Genomic DNA, 19,287 nt, shown 5'->3' on the forward strand with positions numbered 1-19,287 from the left:
TCCTTAACAGGTTGTTCATATTTAATGTTTATTTTTTAATAATTCTTAGAGAATTAGGTAAGGGAAAAACCTCTGCCCAGGGTTGGGAGGTTTAGAAGGGGTTCCTGGAGGTAAGAAACTAGACCCAGGGACCTCCATCTTCTATCCTTCTAGGGGTAGGGCAGCCACATGGAGCAGTGACAACCCTTTGACTCCAGGCTGTCCCTCACCAGACTTCCCCACCCCTGGTCTGCCATCTCTGCATGAATAGACATTCATCTGTGCTCACTTACAGGTGGGCCTCTTAGCAAATCCTGTATATCACAGTTCATATTAATACATAAGATACACCAACAAGGGATGATTTGCTTGTCAGAAGGACTCTTTGCTTTATGTAAAGTTTTACCACAGGATTCCTTAGCCTATTCTTTCTGACATTGATTTCATTTATTTTTTATTTACAACCAACTTTGTAGGGTGGTAGGAATTGCATAAAATGAGGGAGACCCACCTACATGTTGTTCTGTAAGCATCTTCATTCATTTTCATATTTATTTATGAATCTTCCCAATCTGACTGGGTTCCTTGTGGGTGGGAACCCATCTCCTCTTGCCTTTGTATGGCCTTTGTTACCTACCTTGCCTGGGCCCTGATAGTCATCTGTGGAAAGTGGGAGGGCTCCCACTGCTCCTGGAAGTTAACCTTATGGCTATTGTTTTACAGGGATCATACCTAGAAATCAAGAAGCAGATGGACAAGCTGGATCCCCTGGCCCATCCTCTCCTGCAGTGGTATGGATAGAATGGTTCATCCTTCCCAGAGTGGGGCAGGGACATGGTATTAGACGTGTAGCCTACACCTTCTCTTAGAGACAGTTTCAGCTTCTTTCCTGAGGTTATATATATATAACTAGAGGCCCCTCAGCTCAGCCTGCACCCTCTCCAATCTGGGATCCCTTGGGGGCAGTCAGACATCCCTCTCACAATCCTGGACCACTGGCTCCTAATCGCTCACCTGCCTGCCTGCCTGGTCACCTCTTACTGCGCCGCCCCCCCCCCCCCCCCCCCCCCCCCCGCCGCCAGCCTGGTCACCCCTAACTGCCCCCCCACCCACCCACCTGGTCGCCCCTTACTGCCCCCATGCCAGCCTGGTTGCCCCTCATGGCCCCCCCACCGGCCTGGTCGCCCCACGCAGCCTGCTGTTCAGTCGTTTGGTCGTCCCTCACTACACCCCCACCCCCACCCTCACCCCCACCCCCGGTTGTAGGCAGCCATCTTGTGAGGGTTAATTTGCATATTACCTCTTTATTATATAAGATGGCTGCTTTTTCTTGTGGTTTTATTGACACCAGGCTTTGACAAGAACTCAGATCCTATAGAGAACCCACAAATTCTGAGATGTCTCAACTTCTTTTTAGGGGTTTCTTATGTCTCAGTAGGGTTTTGAGTGCCCCTTGCATATAGGAATTAACACCTTTTGCGTCAGATAACTTCAGTGCACCCTTCTATTCCCTTTTCTTGTCTCAAGGTCTTCCCCATTGACATAGACTGTTCAGAGCCTTTCAGCAAAGATTCTGACCATTCTCTGCTGCCCTCAACCCCCACCCTCCCTCTCTGATTTATTTTTGTATTGTTGACAGTATTACAGATGTCCTCCTTTCTTCCCCCAGTCCCCCTCCACCCAGCCCCTGTCCCTCATCACACTATTGTCTGTTCTTTGGTTAACCTCTTCCAGTCTCCTTCCTTCCTCCCCCACCCCCTCACCTCCAAAATATATCAGTCTGTACCATGCATCCACGCCTTTAGACCTATTTTGTTTGTCAGTTTATTTTGTTGATTAGATTCCACATGTGAGTGAGATCATGTGATATTTGTCTTTCTCTGACTGGCTTATTTCACTTAGCATAATAATCTCCAGGTTCATCCATGCTGTTGCAAAGGGTAAGAGATCCTTCTTTTTTACAGCTGCATAATATTCCATTGTGTAAATATACCACAGCTTTTTTATCGACTCATCTATTGCTGGGCACTTGGGCTGTTTCCAGATCTTAGCTATTGTAAATAATGCCACTGTGAACATAGGATGCATATATTCTTTCTGATTGATGTTTCAGGAGTCTTAGGACATATTCCCTAAAGTGGAATTACTGGGTTATCCTTTTTCTCCATAGCCTCACCAGCATTTGTTGTTTGTTGATTTATTGAAGGTAGCTATTCTGGCAGGTATAAAGTGATACCTCATTGTAGTTTTAATTTGCATTTATCTGATGATTAGTGACATTGAGCATTTTTTCATATGTCTATTGGCCATCTCAATTTCCTCTTTGGAGAAGTATCTATTCAGGTCCTTTGCCCATTTAAAAAATATATTTTTTTATTGATTTTAGAGCATGAGAGGAAGGGAGAGGGATAGAGAGATAAGAGAGACACATTGATTGACTGCCTCCTGCATGCATGTCCCCCTCTCCCCCTCCCCCCGCCACCCCACCCCCGGACTGGGGATCGAGCCTGAAACCCAGGCATGTGCCCTGACCAGGGATTGAACTGGTTCCTCTTGGTTTATGGGTCAATGTTGAACCACTGAGCCACACCAGCCAGGCTCTTGCCCATTTTTTAATTGAATAGTTTGTATTCCTGGTGTTGAGTTGTATGAGTTGTTTATATATTTTGGAAATTAACCCCTAATCAGATGTTTCATTGGGGAATGTTCTCTCATACAGTGGGTTCCCTTTTCCATTTTGTTTATGGTTCCCTCCCTGATCTTGATTCCTGTTCTGTTTTCTTGACATGGCTTTTCCCTTTCTTTTTAGTCAGCCTTAGACATCAGTAGTTTCTCAATGCAGCATGCTCCCTCTTTAGCATGAGGAATGACCAGGCATAGATCCTCCAGAATGGCATCATAAGTACATGGGTGAAGCACAAAAAAACTAAACCATCCACTATAGCAGATAAGGCTCCTTTGCTGATCCCTCAGTGTTTTATGCCTTTGTTCTCTCTTGTCCTACATATAGCCTAGTCCCGTGGTCGGCAAACTGCGGCTCGCGAGCCACATGCGGCTCTTTGGCCCCTTGAGTGTGGCTCTTCCACAAAATACCACGGCCTGGGAGAGTATTTTGAAGAAGTGGCGTTAGAAGAAGTTTAAGTTTAAAAAATTTGGTTCTCAAAAGAAATTTCAATCGTTGTACTGTTAATATTTGGCTCTGTTGACTAATGAGTTTGCCGACCACTGGCCTAGTCTATCCTTGAATCCTCATGAAGTTTGTTCTAGTTTCATCTGCTTCTTTCTTCTGCCCAAGCAGTAATACTCTATCCATTCTTCCCCATCCCCGAGAGCCTTCAGGCTTCCTCTGAGCTCAGGTGGGATGGTCCTGAGCTCAGTTCTGAGTTTCCAAATCCCAAGGATAATTCATCACCATTCTAATACAGACCGCTCTCTAATTTATGTAGCTGACCTCTTGTTCTCTTCCTTTTGTTCTATTCTTTTCTCTCCGTAGATGCAGCAGCTCACCTCCCAAACCTCTCTTTCATCTGTTATTTAACTATCAGTAACTAGCTTTTTTCTTACATTTTTATATGCAAGCATTACTACCCAAGGGAATATCCAGATGGTGGCCTGGGTATTTCACACAATTTAGACAACCCTGGAATCCTTGCTTGTTCTCCCAAGGGCACAGCAGGGCTGCTGCTTTGTTCACAACGGCCTAACCACACACTTACTCTGTCATTTTCCTTATTTCTCTCTCTTGTTCTAGGATCATCTCTAGTAACAGGTCACACATTGTCAAACTACCTCTCAGCAGGGTAAGTGACCTTTTTCCCTCTAAACTTAAATATCTGATGAGAGGCAGGGAGGGGCCTCCAAACCAGCCAACTACATTGGTCCTAGATTTTCCTGATTGTCTCCGCCCATCAATAATAGTCTTTGGGCCTAAGCATATTTCTTTTATTTGGGGTCATTGTAAGCCTTATTTGCTCCCTATCCCCAACCCTTCTCTCCCTGATCTCCATTTCTGCTCTGTTTTTCTAACCCCACCCCCACCCTGGCAGCAGCTGAAGTTCATGCACACCTCACACCAGTTCCTCCTGCTGAGCAGCCCTCCTGCCAAGGAGGCCCGGTTCCGGACTGCCAAGAAGCTCTATGGCAGCACTTTTGCCTTCCAGTAAGAGGGGGGTGGTGGGGAAAGCAGAGGGCAACAAATGTAAGGTGATGGGAGAGTTCATTCGAGATTAATGAGTTTGTGTTACCTATGTCCATCACCAGTCAACAATTAGTTATATTGTGGTAGATTCTGTAGAACAAGCATGTCAAACTCGCAGCCCGCAGGCCGCACGTGGCCCACAATGAATATTTTTGCAGCCCAGCCAATATAATGGTATGTCAGAAATGTTTTAATAAAAATTTTGTAACCTAATTTTTACAATATCCTGTTATACATAATTATTAATAATGAACTACAACATTCACTAATGACTGACTACTATAGTCGTGTTGCATTCATTTCCCTTATGCGCCTTGCCACAGGCGCACCATTTCTCTCCACTGATGCTAGCAACGAAAATTTTAGAAACCAATTGCCATACCATTAGTCTTTTACTGACTTGTTTGGTGTGCACAACAGGGAATATTTCTCTTTCGGAGAACAAGAAAAATAGGTTTATTTGTATTATGCTTATTAATTTGTGCAGTTATTCAGTATCTGGAAAATTAACGTTCAAGAAAAAATATTTTTATTAAAATGTTCTATTATTTTATGTTAACGATGACTCATTTATTTCAGCCCTTTGTATTCAGCGTGTCTCTATCAAAATAAACCTATGTTTCTATGAGAATTGAAGCTTTTGTTTTTTGCGGCCCACATCACAAACTTAAACCTTTTTATTTGGCCCATGTTAGCCTTTGAGTTTGACATGCTTGCTGTAGAAGATAAAAAGATAGCATATGATATGGTCTTTACTCCCAAGCTATTTATGATGTAGTTGAGGAGAAATGGCATTTGCATATAAAAGGGAGGTTGAAAAAACAGATTAGAGGTATTAGATTTGAAAACGACTTTGAGGAAATCGTAATTGTGGGAGAAAAGAGAAAGAAAGAGCCATATTAAAGGTAATGCAAAGGGAGTGGTGGGACCCTTTTTCCAGAGTACACCTCAATTCAGGACTGGAAGCCGTATTTGCATTCAATGATAAGTTTGTTGAGTTTGAGAAGAATTCAATTTGAAATATAGGGGAATAGGCCAGTGAAAATACTGAATCGGCAGTTGAGGATTTATAATGCAAGTAGCTAAAGCATGGAAGAGATGATGGGACTGGAAATTAAGATATAAGAGGTTAGTCACACACATCCATCTGCATGCCTGTGACTATGTCCATATGCATGCCCATCACTAAGTATATGTGTCCATCTTCATGTCCTGTGTGGGTGGGAATGGTATTCTTGAAAGTACTCCTGGGAACCTCATACTGTGAAGAGATATGCATTCTACCCTGCCTTACAGTGGGTCCCACATTGAGAACTGGCATTCGATCCTGCGCAATGGGCTGGTGAATGCATCCTACACCAAACTGCAGGTGAGGCTGTGCCCCTTTTTTCTTGTTCTCCACCCCCTGTTTTCTGCCCCGCTTGGTTTTGGGAAAGTCTGCCCTAGAGTACTCAGTTGTTTTTGCCTCAGCATCCTTAAATCTAGTCTGCGAGTGGCTTCCCTAGGGAGGAAGTTGGAACTGTATGTAAAGAATGAATGTAGCTTTTACGTATTTTACCTCCAATGTTTTTTTGGTGGATTGGCGAATGGGAATGTAGCTGTAGGCAGGAGTATGAATTGCTGATTGCAGTCATTAGATGAATTACCCTATTAGAACTTTTCAATATATGTGACTATTCATTCAGAGTTGTATAATATCACCAGAGAATTAAATTTCTCCTATGCTGATGGGAGTGGGGTGGCTCTAGAGGTACCACTGAAATAAGCATTTTCAGAAGCCCCCATGGGAGAAGGAGATACGGTAAAGGCTTTATTGGCGGGAGTTACATTCCTCAGGTTCCAAAGTCCCATGCTCCTTAAACCAGTCCTGAAAGAGTGCAGCTGGTGTTCCAGTAGAGCCAAAAGGAGGGCCAGTGTCCAAAGTGTCCGTTCCATGTTGAAGCTGGGTCCAGTGCATTCAGTCCAGATTCAGTCCATTAATCCATTGTGTGGGTCCCACATGGCCATGAGCCACATGGGTGCAGGGTAGCTCGCCCCTGCAACAGGATAGCCAGGAGCCCAGCTGTGTGTGAGAGAGAGGCTCCTTTGTTCAGAAGCTTAAATATTCAGGTAGAGTGCTGCAGTGGCCACACGCATTCTGGCCACTGATTCGCTCCCCGGTGTGACTGACAGACAGGTATCTTCCCACATCACTCAGACCTTACTGCGCATTAGTCCAAACTGCCTTTGTTCACCCCCTTCCCACATCTCTATGGGGAACAGGCTTGGAGAGGGTGAAATTAGCAAAGCTGTGTAAATGACATGCCTGTATTACCTAGTCTTCCCTTCTTTTCTGTTAAATAATAACCTGGTTATTATAATGGTATCCATAGGAGCCTTATTTCTTTGCCCTGAGAGACCCCAAGGAACAGTTATTGCCCTCTTCCTGGCTATCTATTCTGTAGTTCTTTTTTTTTTTTTTTTGAATCTGCATATATTCCAATACCTGGGGACAGGAACATGGATTCTGAGGGACTGACTCAGTGGCTGTGCTATTCCTCACTCTCCAAGGCTTCAATATTTATTATTTCATAGACAAAGGGGTTAACCTGCAACCGATGTTCAGCCAATCGGCATTTTAAGAGTAGGTGCCTAGAGCCATCTGAATGAGTGATAATGGAGGGAAGAGAGGGCTGGCTAAGCCTTGTGGCTCCCTGATATTCAGTCATGGAGGGCCCAGGCTCATAGTGCTCATCCTGGTGTTTCCCTGCAAGCTGCATGGAGCAGCCTATGGCAAAGGCATCTACCTGAGCCCCATCTCCAGTATTTCCTTTGGATACTCAGGTAAGAGATACTTTCTGGCCACCTTGACTTTATTTATACTGCATCCATTTTGTGAATACACCATCTATGCTGTCTCCTCCTCTTCTGCCATAGATACTTGGTCTATGTCAGCTCTCTTTCCAGTCATGGATACAAACTCTGTCTTTCTCAGTTTTTCCTCGTTAGAAATTTGGATTCTTCCTTTTTTCCATGGGGATATGGCACTGGGAACTGGTGAGGGAATAACTGGGAAATGAAACTAGGCTTTTGGTAGACAACATTTTTGGTGTTAGCAGTAGCCCGTCGTCATAAATTGTATATGTGCACATGTGCATGTGTGTTTACCTGTAAATACACTTGAAGGCTTGAGTCCCTTTTATTGGCTTACATTTCTGGAGACATTGTTCTCCCTGGCAACTATCTTTTCAACAATGTATAATTACACACTACGCTATCAGTCACATTGAATGCAAGAGAAAGCATTTCATTCCAAAGATAAGGCATGAGCAAGGTCCAGAATCTGATTAGGAGATGAGTCTAGTTTTGTCCTGCTCAGAAAATGATTCTGACTTAAAACTCTCTCAGTGTTCCAGGTTCATGTGTTCATTCCTTTTCTGTTTTCTTTTATTCTTGTTCTGAATAGTTTCTGTATAAAAGAGAGCCAACATGTAGTTGTATGTCTACCATATGAAGGAGACAGTGCTAGAGTCTTTATAGATTATCATTTAGTATCCTCCAGTAATTATAACTGTTATAAAGATTAGAAACTTGCTCCATAGGTGCAGAACTAGAAAAGTCTCTAACAACACAATAAACTAAAAAAGTAGAAAAAAAAAGAATACAGGTAAGAACTGAAATCAACCAAATAGAAATAGGTACAATAGATAGAACCAAACAAGCAAAAGTTGATTCTTTTTAAGAACTAAAAAATATATATATATACACAAAACAGGTACAGCTGGTTAGGTTGAAGAAAAAGAGCACAGATAACTGAAAAAGGGAACATAACTACAGATGTAGCAAAATTTAAGAAGCTAATGGGACAATTTTGTCAAATTTATGTCAGTACTTTGAAAGCTTTGACAAAATGTATAAATTCTTAGAAAAATATCACTAAAAAATGATTCAAGAAGAAATAGAAAGCCCAAATAGTCCTAAAACTATAAAAGACATTGAAATGGTAATTTAAAATTTTACACCACACTCCACACTGCCCCTCCACACACACACACACACACACACACACACACACACACACACACAAAACCCCAAAAAAGCTACCTAACTCAGATAGTTTTCAAGTCAGTCTAAACTTTCAAGGAACAAATTATTACACAATTTTACACAGAATCATCCAGAGAATGAAAACATGGATTCATGAGTCATAAAAGATTGGTAAATTTGACTTTATTAAAACTAACAACTTCTGTTTATCAGAAGACATCTTTAAAAAGTGAAAAGATGCCCTGGCTGGTTTGGCTCAGTGGATAGAGCGTTGGCCTGTGGACTAAAGGATCCTGGGTTCGATTATGGTCAAGGGTACATGCCCAGGTTGCAGGTTTGATCCCCAGTAGGGGGCATTCAGAAGGCAGCTGATCAGTGATTCTCATCATTGATGTTTCTATCACTCTTTCCCTCTCCCTTCCTTTCTGAAACCAATAAAAAAACATTTTTTTTAAAAAAAGTGAAGAGACAAGCTATAAACCAGGAGAAGACATTTGTAACATACATAACCACAAAAGATTAATAATAAAGATATATTTTTAAAATTCTTAGAAATTTCCCTGACTGGGTGGCTCAGTTTTGGACCATCATTCTGTGTACCAAAAGGTTGTGGGTTCAATCCAAGGTCAAGGTGAGTTCAGGAAGCAACCATTGTTTCTCTTTCTCCCCCCTCTCCCTGTCCCTGATACCTTCAATCTCTCCCTCTTCCTCCCTCTCTAAAAATCAAAAACATACCCTTGGGTGAGGATTTTTAAAAAAATCTTACATATCAATAAGAAAAAGTCAACCCAATATAAAAATAGGCAAATGAGAAAAAGACTACCGGTCAAGATGCAAGATGGTTGCCCTAGCCCAGTGGTCGGCAAACTGCAACTTGTGAGCCACATGCGGCTCTTTGGCCCCTTGAGTGTGGCTCTTCCACAAAATACCACATGCGGGCGTGCACGTACAGTGCGATTGAAACTTCGTGGCCCATGTGCAGAAGTCGGTTTTCGGCTCTCAAAAGAAATTTCAATCATTGTACTGTTGATATTCGGCTCTGTTGACTAATGAGTTTGCCGACCATTGCCCTAGCTGGTTTGGTTCTGTGGATAGAGCGTCGGCCTGCGGACTGAAAGGTCCCAGGTTTGATTCTGGTTAAGGGCACATGCCTGGGTTGTGAGCTTGATCCCCAGTAAAGGGGCGTGCAGGAGGCAGCCAATCAATGATTCTCTCTTATCATTGATGTTTCTATCTCTCCTCCCTCTCCCTTCCTCTCTTATATCAATAAAAATATATTTTAAAAAAAGATGCAAGATGGCCACATAGGTAAATGTACTCACCTAAAATGATTCAACAATGATGTCAAAATTACAACTAAAGTACATCTCCCACAACCATGTCAAAATTACAACTAAAGTACATCATTCAGAACCACCTGTAATCGAGCTGAATGGAAGTCTTACAACTATGAAATTGAAGAAGTCACATTAAGACTGGTAGGGTAGAGACATGGAGGGCTGGTCCCACACCCATGTGTGGTGCATAAAAATCAAGAGCAATCTCGGCAGTGTAGGCCTCCCCTGAGGAGTGAGGGCCCCAGTCCCACACCAGACCTCCCCACTGAGGGTTTCAGTGCCAGCAAGAGAAGTCCCAGTAACTTCTAGCTGTAAAAACCAGTATGGCTTGAGACTGAGGAAGGCTGGCACTGCTGGAGTCCCAAGGAGTTTCTCTTAAAAGGGACTGCACATGGACCTACTAGGACTCACTCTTTCTGAGCTCCAGCATGAGGGAGCAGCTTGAAAGGCACCAGAGATATGTGAGGAGAAATTGCATTGTTTGGCATCAAGGTGAGAGCTGGAGGGACAGCTCTCCCAGACAGAAGTGTTGACAGAAGCCGCCATTTGATGAGCCTTTCCCCCACAGAGCTATCAGGTGCCATATCTGAAACTACCAACCTACCTTACACTGTGTGCCCACCCTGGTGATTCCCTGAGGCCTTTACCACCCAACTTTTGGGCCCACCCAAGCTGTTTCCAGTGACTTTACCATAGGAGTAGCCTGTCTTGACTGGTGCTTCAGATTTTCCTAAAATCTCTCAAGCAGCTTCTGGCATCAGTGAGCCCTTCTTGTTAAGTGGCCCTAGGCCTGGTACTAGCAGCAGCCAGCCTTGCCTGGGCACCTCTAAGCCCAGTGCAAGAAACAGCCATCTGCAGGTCGCTTTGTAGCTTATGCCTGGTGGCCTTGGCAGAACGCAGGTAATGGCTGACCTTGACCTGCAACTCCTAGGAGATCCCAAAGCCAATGCACCCAGTGGATAGCTTCAGGCAACATTGAAGCACCACCACTCAAATACCTCCACAAGTGATACACTGAAGTGGTGGAATCAGCGGGTACCAGAGCCCTGCTGAAGCAAGTCTTGCATTGTGTGGTGGGCCCTAGCACAGATGATCTACCAAGGTGATTAGAAGTTTGTGGTCAGCTGATCAGCCTGAGTAAATCCTTTCCATTGACATGCCAACAGCAATCAAGACTCAATTACAACAGAAGAGTTACAGCCCACATTAGGGGGGGGGGCGGGGGGCAGGTACACCTGTAGTGCCAAACTTGGGTGATCAGGAAGACTGTGCTGCTGGACCCCACAGGTCACCAACTACATTAGGCTACACTACCATGCCTAGGAGACATAGCAGCACAGAAACAAGTACAAGGAGGCAACCAAAATGAGACAAACGTCCCACATGAAAGAAGGGAATAGAACTCCAGAAAAAAATAAAATGGAGACAAGCAATCAACTAGATTCAGAGTTCAAAACACTAGTTATAAGGATGCTCAGGAAACTTAGTGAGAACCTCAGCAGCATTAATAAAAGTAAAAATAAAAACTAACTGAAGTAAATAATTTACAGGGAATCAACAGTAGAGTAGGTGAAGTCAAAAATCAAATCATCAACTTGGAATATAAGGAAGCAAAAAAAAAAAAAATCAGAACAACAAGAAAAAAGAACCCCCTCCCCCCGCCCCAAAATGAGGATAGTGTAAGGAGTCTCTGGGACAACTTCAAGTGTACCAACATTCGCATCATGGGGGTGCTGGAAGGAGAAGAGAAAGCAAGAAATTTGAAAAAATAATTACAGAAAACTTACTTAAATTGGTGAAGGATACAGACATCGAAATCCAGGGATTGCAGAGTTCCAAACAAAATGAACCCAAAGAGATCCACACCAAGACACGTCATAATTAAAATGCAAAGGTTAAAGACAGTCTTAAAAGTAGTAAGAGAAAAGCAATTACCTACAAGGGAACTCCCATAATACTGTCAGCTGGTTTTTCAAAAGAAACTTTGCAACCCAGCTGGCATGGCTTAGTGGTTGAGCATTGACCTATGAACCAGGAGGTCATGGTTCAATTCCTGGTCAGAGCACATGCCCAGGTTGCAGGCTCAATCCCCAGTAGGGTGCATGCAGGAGGAAGCCAATTGATGTTTCTTTCATTTGTTTCTCTCTTTCCCTCTCCCTCTCTCAAATCAATAAAGATATATTTTTTAAAAGAAAACATTTTTCAAAAAGAAAGAAACTTTGCAGGCCAGAAGGGAGTGGCAAGAAATATTCAAAGTGATGAAAAGCAAGGACCTACAACCAACATTATCCTGTAAAACTATCATTTAGAATTGATGGACATATGAAGAGCTACCAGCCAAGAAAAACAAAAGGAGTTCACCACCACCAAACCAGTATTACATGAAATGTTAAAAGAGTCTTCTTTAAGAAGAAAAAAAGATAAAAATATGAACAATAAAATGGTGATAAATACATATCTAGTAACAATTGAAACAAAATGAACAAGCAATAGAACAGACTCAGATACAGATAATTTTTCGTTAGTTGCCAGATGGGAGGAGGGTTCGGAAGAATGGCAAAAAAGGTGAAGGGATTAAGAAGTACAAATTTGTTATAGAATAGTCATGGGGATGTAAAGTACAGCATAGGGGATCCTATCTAATAAAAGAGTAATATGCAAATTGACCGTCACTCCAACACAGGATGGCTGCCCCCATGTGGACACAAGACGGCCACCACAAGATGGCCAGCAGGGGAGGGCAGTTGGGAGGGACCAGGCCTGCAAGGGAGGGCAGTTGGGGGTGATCAAGCCTGCAGGGGAGAGCAGTTGGGGGGGACCAGGCCTGCAGGGAAGGGCAGTTGGGGGTGACCAGGCCTGCAGGGAAGGGCAGTTAGGGGTGACCAGGCCTGCAGGGGAGGGCAGTAAGGGGCAATCAGGCTGGCAGGGGAGCAGTTAGGCATCAGTCAGGCTGGCAGCAGAGTGGTTAGGGGGTGATCAAGCTGGCAGGCAGAGCAGTTAGGGGCAATCAGGAAGGCAGGCAGGCAAGCAGTTGGGAGCCAGCAGTCCTGGATTGTGAGATGGATATCCAACTGAATGTTTAGGCCCGATCCTACCAGGCGAAATTGCATTGTTTGGCATCAAGGTGAGAGCTGGAGGGATCCTACCAGGATCGGGCCTAAACGGGCAGTCAGACATCCCTCAAAGGGTCCCAGATTGGAGAGGGTGTAGGCTGGGCTGAGGGACAACCCCCACCCCCATGCACGAATTTTGTGAACTGGGCCTCTAGTCTATAGTCTATACTAATAAAAGGGTAACATGCTAATTAGACCAGATAGACTGGATGTCCTTCCAGACAAAGCCGCAGTGGCTGCCAGGGCCGAGGAGGACTGGCAGCCACGGCGGCTGGGAGTGGCAGCAGCAGTGGGGTGATGGGGGTGGCACCTTCCCCTGATTGGTCTGGTCGCCTCCCGCAGAGGGAGTCCAGCACGAGGATCGGGCCTAAGCCATCAGTAGGACATCCCCTGAGGGCTCCTGGACTGGGAGGGGTCAGGCTGGGCTGAGGGACATCCCCCGCCCCCAGTGCATGAATTTTCGTGCACCTGGCCTCTAGTATAGTCAGTAATATTCTAATAACTAGGTGTGGTGCTGGATGGGTTTAGGATTTATTGGGGTAATCACTAGTAAAGTTATGTAATGTCTGGTCACTGGGGAATACACCTGAAACTAAAGATGTATGTCAACTGTAATTGAAAATGAAAATGATTTAAAAAATAAGATGGCACGAACAGGTATGTCACTGAAGAAACGACCAAAAAATGTGTAAAGCTGCTCAGCCACTATTAATCAAGTAAGTACAATCAAGACCAAATGACTTACCATTTTAGCACCCAAATGGATTAGCAAAAATTAAGAAATCTGATAATACCTCTGATGTACCAGAGTTCTAGGTCATCACGATTTCTTTTATTGCTTATCCTATATAATAAAAGGGTAATATGCAAATGACCACATGGTGGAAGGACAGGTTGCTATGATGCGCACGGAACACCAGGGGGCAGACGCTCCACGCAGGAGCTGCCCCCTGGTGGTCAGTGTGCTCCCACAGGGGCAGCGCCACTCAGCCAGAAGCTGGGCTCATGGCTGGCGAGCACAGCGGCAGTGGTGGGAGCCTCTCCTGCCTCCGCAGCAGCGCTAAGAACCCCTCGGGGGATGTCCGACTGCCGGCTCAGGCTGCTCCCTGGCAGGCGGACATTTCCCAAGGGGTCCCAGACTGCGAGGGAGCGCAGGCTGGGCTGAGGGACCTCTTCCTCCCCCGGGCCTCTAGTTAAATATATGACAGTGTGCCATGACCAAATATTAGGATTAATCCGCACAGGGTAAGTGCCCAATAAGTATTTGTTAAATGTGTACATGGATCTCATTCTGTGTGCCTGGTGTCTAAAGCAGGGTGGGGTTAGGGGATTCTTTTTGGCTTCTTTGTCTAGGTTCCTCAATTTTTATCTTTATCACAGCCTGAGCTTGCCTCTAATTAAGCTCTTACTATTTTCCAAATAGTGAAATTCTCCTGGTTCTCAGTGCCCACAAGATTCTTTCTTCCTATCTATTTTCTCCCTATTCTCTCCCTCTGTTGCTGGCCTTTGTTTACCACTAAGTGCCTGAATGCCATTAGTTATCAGATGGAGCCAGGTCTTTACCGACTTCCTCTCTTTCTTCATCACTTTACTGATTACTTAAAAACATCGTATGATACCATCCTTCTCAAAAAGGTCAATTGACTATATATACAAAATACCATAGGATTTTAGTATTAGAGTTGTAGGTCATCTTGTCCAATCCCTATTATTATTTTGATAAGAATGCTGAAACTCAGAAATATTAAGTGACTTTGTAGTCACACAGCTGAGTAGCAGAGCTAAGACAGGAATCCAGATCTCCTAACTTTTGGGACAGTGTTCTAACCATTATATTAGACTGACAGGGTAGGCTTTGCTCGAATGACTGACTCCATGAGGGCCCCATAGATATTGGAGCCTATGTAACAGTGGGTGGAATGTATGCAAGGGTCCAACTTAATGTAGTTAACTCTAGAATTTGGTCAACTTTATCTTATTGCATGTTTCCTTCCACCCTATTTTGCTTTTCTTTGTTCTTTCTCGGGGTAGGATCCTTAGCTAGCAGCATTGGGTGCCTTCTGGGAGCAGTATAGAGAGCATCCCTTTGACTAGCAGAGCCCCCAATGACTTGGCCAGAATATGCACATTAAAATGAGGACCAGTGAGAAAGGAGATGGTAAACTCCATCTATTTAGTCCTGTTTAGAGACTTGGAATAAGTATATACGCCAGACACAGAACATCCAGGGAGTATTCTAGCCATCATGTTCTTAAGGTCTGGTCTTGGGAAACTGACTGAAGATCACTGGGGCAGTATGGACAGGACAGTGTGCAACAGGATTGGGATGGGACAGGATTTATATAAGGACCATCTCTAAGAACAGCCATAGAAATCAGATTGTTCTTTCCTATCCTCTGGGGAAGTGGTCGGCACACTCATTAGTCAACAGAGCCAAATATCAACAGTACCACAATTGAAATTTCTTTTGAGAGCTGAAAACCGACTTCTGTGCATGGGCCACGAAGTTTCAATCGCACTGTACGTGCGCGCCCGCACGGGTATTTTGTGGAAGAGCCACACTCAAGGGGCCAAAGAGCCGCATGTGGCTCATGAGCCGCGGTTTGCAGACCACTGCTCTGGGGCATAACCTAAATGAGAATTACACTCAGAATCTTGCACTGAAATACCCAGGCTAAGCAGTCATATTTAGATGCAGAGCTAAAGCTAGTTCAGGCTAATGGAGAAGGTGGAAATGGATGGTGAGTGTCTGTAGGAGGAAAAAATTAGCAGTTGAAGTCTTAAAGCTCTCCTGGCCCTGAATTGAATATTCAGACCACAATTCTATCATAGGACTTTAGTGTGAGTACATGATGAATTTACAGCCTGATCAGTAAAGAATGTTAGTCCAGTGGTTATCATTCCCACAGCAACACCATGGCTATCACAAGACCAAAAATTGAAGCAGAGTGGAGTTAGTAATAATAGAAAGTTCCAGGGTAGAATGGTTGATAAGGCCCCTGCTTATGGCCTGTAATGATAGCATCATTCTCCATCTTCCTCTCAGTCTCATACATACACACACACACACACACACACGAGTCTGTGATAAGGCTGCCTTATGCTCAAGCTGAGCATAGAGATTGAAGTCCTAATCACAGGCAAGAAGAGTTGGGAGCAGGAGCACACAAGCACTGTTTTGTATCTGAGAAAAATCCAAAATGAGTCTATAAGTGGTTATAAACAGGACTATTCATTGGTAGGTAAGGGTGGGGAAGGATTTATGGATTTAGATAGCGTGGAAACGAGGGAATTGGCACCACTTCCTAAAGTGTGGGACTTCTGAAGGAAGCATGATTCTTCAAGCTTTTTGCCATTGTGATTATCTGGAAAATTAGTTATTCCTTAACTGCTATGTTTTCTCCCTTTTCTCTTGAAAGACTCTGGTCACAGTATTTTATGTAACTTTGAGGCTAAAGCAGATCTGACTTGCTCTGCTTGCTTCCTCTTGACTCATTTCACTCAGCCTGACATTTGGTCTGAAGTGCTGATCTCACCACTGTCTTGGGCATCTCATTCCTCTCATTTCATGTGTTCCTCCCCTATCATAGAACCCTTCAGTGATTCCCTGATGTTCTCAGGATGAACTCTAGTTGCCTTAACATGGCTACAAGGCCTGCTTGAACTGATCCTAGATTACCTCTTAGACATCATCTCTTGCCACTCCTCTGCCATTGACTATACTCCATACAAACTAAGGCATACTGATTTTTTCACTCCAGACCTTCTATTTCCTATTACCTCTGCCCAGAACATTGCCCCTCTTCTTATAAATCCCTCATCCTAGCTATCACCAGGAAGCCTTCTTCAGACCTCTAGGCTAGGTTCCTTCTCTGCCTCTGACTTACACAGTGCTCTCTATTGTCCCCATCGCAACACTTGGCATGTTGTTTTGTAATTACCTGTTCTTTGCCTGTACTCTCCACCAGACTAAATTTTGTGAGGAAAGATGTCCTATTTGTTTTATTCACTGCTGTATTGCCAAGTGTCTAGCTCACTGCCTGACAGTAGGTACTTGAGTAAATGTTTGATTAAGGAATGGGTGAATGCACTGGTTTTGTTGTTCTATGACAGGAATGGGAAAAGGACAACACAGGATGCCCTCCAAGGATGAGCTGGTCCAGAGATATAACAGGATGAATACTATCCCCCAGGTATTAATACTCCAGTGAGTCAGTACACTTCTCCTGGGATACGTTCCGGTTACAGAGATGGATGGGAAAACAATGGTGGGGGTGGTGGGTAGTTTGAAGATCATTTGAAGGAATCAGGTACATTCTAAGATGAACATGCTTCCAGTCATAAGTGGCTTTAGTCATAACTATGAAAACAAAGACCGAGTTTATGAAAAAATGCAGGGACATGTAATTGTAAAGATGGAAGCTGTGGACTCATCCAGATTGGTGTGTGTTTTTTTGTGGGGGTGGGGAGGTGGTGGTGGTGGCTGGAAGCCCAGGATATCCCTGATCCCACCCATCATCAGCAAACCAGCCTCTATAACAGTCTACCTGGCCCTGCTCTCTTTCTCTTCCAGACCCGATCCATTCAGTCAAGGTTCCTGCAGAGTCGGAATCTAAACTGTATAGCACTTTGTGAAGGTAAGTAGCTCAACCAGTCCCTGTTTTTCTAGGTCCCCAACCTAGTATATATACACTTTATATTTTTATTGATTTCAGAGAGGAAGGGAGAGGGAGAGAGATAGAAACATAAATGATGAGAGAGAATCATTGATTGGCTGCCTCCTGCATGTCCCACACTGGGGATGGAGGCCACAACCTGGGCATGTGCCCTGACTGGGAATCGAACCATGACTCCTGGTTCATAGATCAATACTCAACCACTGAGTCACACCACTGGGCCCAACCTTTCTTTTTGGTGCAACTAATGGCACATGATCCAGCCAAGGGTGATGTTGAAGCATCATATCTTCCCTTCTTTGCCTGGACTCTGACCTAAGCATTATATGTATATATAACTTCTGGCCCCCTCTTCTCAGTCATTACATCTAAAGACCTCCAGAAGCATGGGAACATCTGGGTGTGCCCTGTGTCCGACCATGTCTGCACACGGTTCTTCTTTGTGTAAGTCTAGGAGGGTACCTCGGGGATTACTCTGAGGAGTGAGGGGTGGGGGGTGCTGGCGTGTGACTACTGTTATCTTAGACTTGCCCCTGGCTACCTGAGTGCAGCTGTCACTGGGATTCTCCCCTTGGAGGTTGGGGATGCCTATATATCAGGGTCTGTTTAGAGGAAACCAGGTAAGTTGAATCTCTTCCACCCTAAGGAGAACCAAGAAAGTGTTTTTATTTATAGAATGGTCCACCTCCAAATACAGTTCTCCTGGTTGACATTATTTCTAGTATTGTTCTCTCTCTTATGCTCACACTTGCCCTATCTTTGGCAGATATGAGGATGGTCAGGTGGGCGATGCCAACATTAATACTCAGGACCCCAAGATACAGAAGGAAATCATGCGTGTGATCGGAACTCAGGTTTATACAAACTGAGGGGGCCCAGCCCTCGTACCACCCCTGTTCCCCCCAGGATTCATCTGCCCTTACTAAAGGGCTCAGGAACAGCTAGTGATGCTGCCCTGAGGAACCAAGGGGCAGGAAAAGGATAGAAGAGGCGGCCTTCATAGTGGAGATTGACCCAGGAACCACTCCACATTTGGATGGCTCAGACTGACCCCCTATCCCTGATATTCCCAGTTGATTTCACCCTGTTTGTAAATAAAACAATAAAATGGAAGGTGCTGTGGACTGGATATGATCACTGTGGTCTGACTGGCCGTGGCCCAGCACCAGCCCCAAGCCCCCAAGGGTTGGGGGGAGGGGGCGGGAAGAGTGGAATATCATGAGGATTGGGATTATTTAAATTAGGTGGAGTCAAAGCTGAGTTCATCTAGTGTACAGTACTACAGATCTGTCAACATTTTAATGAATTAATTAGATAAAGAAGGGAAATGAACAGTTATGCAGATTACACAAACTAAGACAGATAACCTTACCTAATAAAAGAGAAACATGCAAATTAACCATCACTCCGCTATGCCTACAGCCAGTCAGAGTGAGAATGCAAATTAACCCAACAAAGATGGAGGTCAATTTGCATATGCAGGCTCGTGGAGCAGCGGAGAGGAGGTGACACCTGCTATGAGGGGAAAAGGGGCGGCAGAGGGAGCTACTGAAGCGGTGCTCCCTACGTGCGGGCTCCTGGGCGGCTGGGAGTGAAGCCAGGGGAAGGAAGGCCTATTCCTGCACGAATATCATGCTACGGGCCTCTAGTAGAATATAATAACACTGATCAACTGTTCCCTGCGTTTTAAAAGGACCATTAAGACCAAAGCAGCTCAGGTTTCCTACCTCTGGAAATTAGGTCACATTAGGACCTCTGCTTTCTGCACAAAACCTATCCATTTTCCCTTGGTTTGTATCTCAGGCTGGGCCCTTACTGTCTTCCTCCTCCCAGGTACTTCTTTGGGATAGGGAAGTAGAGGAGAGCCGACAGTTGGGTTTGTCTTTAACTTGAAATCTATAAAAAGATCCTAAGGAAATGCAACCTCCCATCCTACCTAATAAAAGAGTAATGTGCAA

The 19,287-nt window shown here is 44.4% G+C and overlaps 1 protein-coding gene across 10 annotated transcripts in view; it reads left to right on the plus strand.

Moving 5' to 3' along the window:
* Positions 1-18,463, plus strand: part of PARP6 (poly(ADP-ribose) polymerase family member 6) — a 41,161-nt gene extending 22,698 nt beyond the window's left edge. For 4 of the 10 annotated variants that reach the window (XR_008557922.1, XR_008557926.1, XR_008557928.1 and 1 more), the window contains 7 exons: positions 703-770; positions 3,731-3,779; positions 4,026-4,138; positions 5,474-5,546; positions 16,767-16,846; positions 17,227-17,290; positions 18,096-18,146. Coding sequence is in view for 1 of the 10 variants with exons in the window: in XM_028160382.2 (XP_028016183.1) it covers positions 703-770; positions 3,731-3,779; positions 4,026-4,138; positions 5,474-5,546; positions 6,931-7,000; positions 16,767-16,846; positions 17,227-17,290; positions 17,689-17,773; positions 18,096-18,198 (705 nt within the window). In the remaining 9 variants the exon portion in view is untranslated. Of the gene's footprint in view, positions 1-702; positions 771-3,730; positions 3,780-4,025; positions 4,139-5,473; positions 5,547-6,930; positions 7,001-16,766; positions 16,847-17,050; positions 17,096-17,226; positions 17,291-17,688; positions 17,774-18,095 lie in introns of those variants that run through there. The other 6 variants (XM_028160382.2, XR_008557927.1, XR_008557923.1 and 3 more) reach the window with 6 other exon arrangements.
* Positions 18,464-19,287: the final 824 nt, after the last annotated feature.

The sequence above is a fragment of the Eptesicus fuscus genome, chromosome 2, assembly GCF_027574615.1.
Source record: "Eptesicus fuscus isolate TK198812 chromosome 2, DD_ASM_mEF_20220401, whole genome shotgun sequence".
Classification (NCBI taxonomy): domain Eukaryota; kingdom Metazoa; phylum Chordata; class Mammalia; order Chiroptera; family Vespertilionidae; genus Eptesicus; species Eptesicus fuscus.